This window comes from Aquarana catesbeiana, linkage group LG05, assembly GCF_042186555.1.
Source record: "Aquarana catesbeiana isolate 2022-GZ linkage group LG05, ASM4218655v1, whole genome shotgun sequence".
NCBI classification, from domain to species: Eukaryota; Metazoa; Chordata; class Amphibia; order Anura; family Ranidae; genus Aquarana; species Aquarana catesbeiana.
Window position 1 is genome coordinate 381,231,992 of NC_133328.1, and position 6,000 is coordinate 381,237,991.

The 6,000-nt window shown below is 43.8% G+C and overlaps 1 protein-coding gene across 2 annotated transcripts in view; it reads right to left on the reverse strand.

The window, feature by feature from the left end:
• Window positions 1-4,955, reverse strand: part of SSR1 (signal sequence receptor subunit 1) — a 28,981-nt gene extending 24,026 nt beyond the window's left edge. Inside the window, exon 1 of one of the 2 annotated variants that reach the window (XM_073631011.1) lies at window positions 4,711-4,955. In XM_073631011.1, coding sequence (XP_073487112.1) covers window positions 4,711-4,783 — 73 coding nt within the window. In that variant the 5' untranslated portion in view covers window positions 4,784-4,955. The remainder of the gene's footprint in view (window positions 1-4,710) is intronic. The other variant, XM_073631012.1, reaches the window with a different exon arrangement.
• Between the last annotated feature and the right edge of the window lie 1,045 nt (window positions 4,956-6,000).

Here is a 6,000-nt window from a genome sequence, read left to right on the forward strand (position 1 = left end):
CATTAAACATTTCATCCAAATTAGAGTGTTCACAAAACAGAAAAGTGAGTAGCCCAATAAATGTGCAAATTGGAATGTGATTAGAAGTTTAAAAGCGATCATGGAGAAGAATAAGTTGGTAGGAAATTTCAAAGAAGTGAATACACCACCACGATAAGATATGCAAAGAGTATTATCCTGTGTATACTATGTACTGTACTATTTGAAGGACATCCAAGAAAGTCAAAAATAAACTTTCTATCTAATGTCAACTAGAGATCAGTGTGCATGACGAAATTCACTCTGTGGGATAAAAACGCACTAGGCTCACACCTGGGACTGTCCATCACATGCAGATGAGAAATGATGGTGCGTAGCAAATATATACATACTGTCATTTTTCAAGTGCAGGTTCCAAACTGTTTAATAAAAATGTGACTAAATGAGCTCAGGAGTTTAGCACAGAGCTGCCTTGTGATAATATAATTACTACAGTATAAGCCACCATTGGCAGATCTCATCTTTTCAACATGCTCCTTGAAATCTAGGCATGTAAAAGTTGCACTGTATATTTTGGAGAAGGTGATGTACAGAATGTTTTTCGATCATTTCAATGTGGATGACATATGGCACTTTTTAGGCCACATGTCCTCACCTGTGCATAGGTCTCTACCATTTAGGTGCGGGTGGAGGGCACAGGTGTCCAACCAGCCCCACAGCTGGCAGCACGTCATCCTATGAGAGGCTGACAGCTGCTGCAGCTGAAAAGTGGGCACCCAGCGGTATGACTGTTTAGGGCAGTGTGTGCCTTGGGACAAATGTCAGTAACACAGGCTTCCGACATTCTGGGCGTTCATGCCTGGGTGAATACTGCCTAAATGTTTGTATGGCTAGGTGCCCTGTCCAACTGCAGCAGCTGTCAGCCGCAGAGCTAGTCAGCACACCTGTGCCCTTTGTCTGCACCTAAACACTTAAGCACTATGCATTGTAACTAAATGCTCAGTGTGCATTGGGCCTAAAATGTACAGGTGATGAACAGCAAATATTGCTATAGTGGGGGACAACTAAGCAAAGTTTGAGACACACTGCTGAAGGCTTTTAAGTGTTCCTGCTCCACCTGTCATGCCTTTTCTTACACAAGTCTCCCAAAACTGTCCTCAAGTGTTTCAACACATTTTGCAGTTTTCTCAGCAATAGGATTCAGTTAGAGCTTGGACATCCACAAAACATGAATACAAAAGCCAGCACTCATCCACGGACTGTAAAATCTTCTTTAGTAAATAAATGATTAAAACACCATGGTATCAACAGTGTACCACAACACATGAACGGCTGGAGGACAGATTTGGAGAGCATCATCTTGAGAACAGAAACAACCTGGACCAATAGTGGCTCATTTGTCAACATGACCACTTCATGAAAATGGCCAAAGATCAAAAAGAAACCTAGTTTATGTCCTATACTCAGCCATTCTACCCCATTTGTTTTTAGTGACCACGTGAGCATAGATTATATTGCTGTACAATGTGTGGAGGAAAGTACAGGGCTCACCTTGGGACCTGATATACGACACCCTATCAGCAAAGAGGACACCAGGGTGCGCATTAACCATTTCCTTTCCAAGATGATCTTTTACAGGGACATAAAAAAAAAAAAAAAAAAAAAAAAACAAACCATGCGTTTCTTTAGGCTCCAGAAATGTCTGCAAATTTTTTTTTTTCTTTTTAAGGCTCCATGCACACTAGGTTAACCGCTTGCCGACCGGTTCATGCCGTTATACGTTGGCAGAATGGCACTCCTGCACAAACTGAAGTACCTGTAGGTCAGTCCGCAAATGCAGGATAGCGTGCCTCGCCGCCCGCCACAGAAGTGTGCCTGTGGACTTGATGTCCGCCGGCAGCCAGCGATCACAGTGAGGAGAGGCAGGACGGGGAACTGCCTATGTAAACCGGGCATTTCCCTGTTCTGCCTAGTAACATGACAGATCTTCTGTTCCCTGTCGTCAGGAACAGTGATCTCTGTCATGTCAGTGGTAGCCCATCCCCCCTACAGTTAGAACACGCTGAGGGAACACACTTAACCCCTTGATCGCCCCCTAGTGTTTAACCCTTTCCCTACCAGTGACATTTATACAGAAATCAGCCATTTTTTGCTCAAAAGTCCCAAAAAAGACCGATCTGTCTGCCGCAATTTTGCAGTCCCGAAAAAAAAAAAAAAAAAAAAAAGCCACACATCTATCCCCTACTTTGTAGACACTATAACTTTTGAGCAAGCCAATCAATATTCATTTACTGCTATTTTGTTAATCAAAAACATGTAGAATACATATCAGCCTAAACAGAAAGAATTTTGTTTTTTTATATTTTTTTGGGGGCTATTATAGCAGAAAGTTAAAAAAAAAAAAAAATGTTTCCAGGGGTAAAATCTTCCGGGGCTGAAGTGGTTAAAACACATTGCTTCTACAGAAGTTTTGTGTTCTGCCTGTAAAAGCAGCTCAATGTTATCCTATGTGTCCATGATGCACATTAGGACGATTAGAGGCATATTTTGAGGGCAACGTTTAGAGGCAGGAAAAAAAAAAAAAAAAAAAAAACTGGTTCGCATTGGATTGAAGCTCACTAGCAGAAAACAAAAACGCAAAACTCAAACTCTTCTAAACTCTGCGTTTAAACTCTGGCTGGGAAGGGGTTAACATCGGGGGGGCAAGCAAAGGGTTAACTGTGTGCCTGACCAGTACTTTACTACTATGCGAGTAACAAAAGATGTATGATGACTGGCCAGCTTTAGGCTTGAATTTTACTAAATACTAATTTTAATAAAGGTATAGGACTGATACAGGCAGGAGGATGATCTTATGTAGGATCTTGCTGTCATCAACATCCTATGTAAAACCTGTACACTTAATGTTTACATGTATATAGTACATGAGTTACCTTGGTTTTCAAGGACAACAGCCTACATTTATGTTAAAGTCTGTATGCACATAAACGTTAGCACAAAAGCAAAGATGCCTTCAGTGAATATGCAGGACAGCGGATGAAGATTTCTTTTATCCCTTTTTAAGAAACTAAATGCTGCTCCAGATTACGGAGCTGTGCACGTTTGGGGGGGGGGGGGGGTAATCGCACACACAACGCATCACCAGGCTAAAAGCAGCAGATTACTGCCCATGTGCATAAGCCCTAACTAAAAAGGGATTTTGTTTTTGTTTTTTTTAGAAATGAATAGTGGTAAGGAGGTTAGAGCCTCTTTCAGGTTTTTATTACGGTCTATGACCCCTTTGGGGGATGTTCTGATCACCTGGGAATAAAAGACAAATCCAAACTGAGATGCAACTAGAATGGAAACACAAGGAGAACCTTCAAACTTGTTCCTGTGACATTTGTTGGGATCCTTCAGATCTCACTTTTTATTGTGTCTACAGTACAGGAAGTAATGGGAAATGTCCCTAATAAGATATAGGATGGCAAAAAACCGCAGTTTTAAACCTCACTACTCTATTCAGTTCGGGCTTTAGATATGCAGTCCGCTCAAAAATTGTAACAAAAACATCTTTGCCTTTCTGAAGCTTCCCTCCAACCACTTTGCAAATTTTCTGCACTTGCCAAGTAAGCAGCAGAAATCTCTCAAGTTACAGCAAATCGAGTTAGAATGTTTCATTACAGATCAGCCAGGGTTTTGTGAATCTCTAGGGCTCCTCAAGCTGTGGCTGACCTATCAGAGGGGGGGCTGAACCCCACATGGCAGAGTCATTCAGCATGACATCCTATTTATAAAGAGGGGGGATTCTTCCCCCCACTTTAAGAGCTGGTTCACACAAGTTTTACTCTGAAGAGAAATCTGCATTCAGATCGCTCTTCAAAGAGCATTTGGCAGGTGGTGATGAGGCTTGTATTTAACCCCTTGAACCCCACAACTGCCTGCATTGCACACAGCTGTGAGGCACTTGCAGACGGCCCCGTTAATTGAATGGATGGAGTACAGCGGGTGCCACACCAGTAAGAAGCTGCCGGGTAGGGTTGCCACCTCATCCCTTTAAACCCGAACACATGATTTACACACAGTCTGATTTAATGCAGATAAGGCACCGAGTTTTATTACCACCTTAATCAGCCACAGAACCTGTGTAATTATTATGTGTTCAGTTTTAAAGGGATGAGGTGGTAACCTTACTGTCGGGGGGTAGAATTCCTGCAAGGCATTGTGGAACGTGTACACCCCTCTGGCCAGGGTAGCGGTCAAGGGATGGTAAAAGCACAGCTTAACTACAGGGGGTATTACTGCTAAACACAAATGAGCCATCTTTCCATTGGCTACCACTGTAAGGGGCATTTTATCCCAAACCATTGACCCCAACTGGATTTGGCATGGGTTCCCCAAGGGGTTAAAAGTCAGGGTTCCTCTGAGGGGGGTGTTCTATAGTATATGGCTTCGTTCCTAGCACAGGATCCCTTGTGTCTGTCACACACCATAAGTAATGCATGTGAAGAGTGCAGACACCCCCGATCAATCAGTGCTATGCCTGGCTATGTATAGGGAGGAGCCATAGAATGAATGAGCGGCACACGTACAATGACACGTCAGCCATAGGCCTGATGTATACAGCACAGACAGGAAGCCTGCTCTATGACTGGAATAACACAGGAGGGAAGGAGAAGAGCCCAGAGCGAGGGGCACACACCACATACACACTATATATACACCACACACACGGCCCAGAGGACCCCTCACCTCTGCCATTGCCCAGCAGTGTGACCGGGAAGGCCAGCAGCAGAAGAAGAAGCAGGTTGCGGAGCGGAATCATGTCGGTGTCCGGTCACTGCCGTCCAGTCAGAAAGAAGCTGGAAGGGGTGGAGGAATCTGTTAACTAGCCGCCTCCCGTACAAGTAGCAAGACCCCGGTCAATGGCGACGTGATACGTATCCTCCAAATATGGGAGGGGCTGGGCGTGGCCAGGTACAAGCTCCGCACTGGACCCACCTCTTCCGGGTGCCGAGAGGAAGCGGACGTGGCTGTCCTGGCTGGTAGAAGCCGCAAGCTTGAGGAGGCGGGGTCTTTCAGCCACAGCAAAATGACTGATTTAACTACCAGCCAATGAGAAATAGACGAATCAAAGGCTCCCGTAGAGGACTGCCACTTGTGCAGAATTCTAAGTGATAATAATTGTTCCATGTTACTCGTGTTTTTACTTGATGAAGGGGAGCCGTTTTCTCCAAGGCATTTCCATAGCTCCCAACTGTCTTGATTTGGAGGGATTGTCCCTGATCTATAGCAATCTCCCTCTGTCCCTCGTTCCTCCTCATTTGTCCCTCATTTTGGTCTGATCTATATAGATATATATAAAATGCACTTTTTATCTATCAAAAAGTGTTTCCCAGCACTAAACCTTTCATCTGATTTCTAAATTGCTGAATTTGTAAACTTCAAAAGCCAATATAAATGAATAGTAGTGGTAAAAAAGCACTTGTGGGTTTAACCCTTTTTTTTTTTTTTTTACAATTCTCCTACAAGGGGCGTGTCCTATGCTACATACTTTTGCTGATAGGTGTCCCTCAATCCCATCTCAAAAAGTTGGGAGCTTTGCATTTCACACATCCTTGTTTACAGTCATGTGCATTTTGAACTGAGCTGCCAGGCAACTAGCATTTTCCGAAGGATTGGCTTGCATTATAAGCACACGTTCACATTGGGCCGATTTGGCATGCGATTTGAAATATCCGACTTTGCAGCACCACACCGATTCCCAAAAGTAGATTCTGTACTACTTTTGGTGACTTCAGGGGTGATTTGGATAGATATCTGTGCATGAACCCGCACAGATGTGTGTCAAATCGTCCCCGAAGTCGGTCTGCATTGCCGGTTTGAAATCATGCGAGTTCAGCTGAAGTCACAAGATTCCAGAGTAGATTTGGTTCTGTACTCTGCCTCTCAACCCCAATAACAGTCTCAGCCCCCTCTGGCACACCTGGCAATAGTGTAAGTGCAAGGACCAATGAGAAACACGCACATTATAATAAAAAA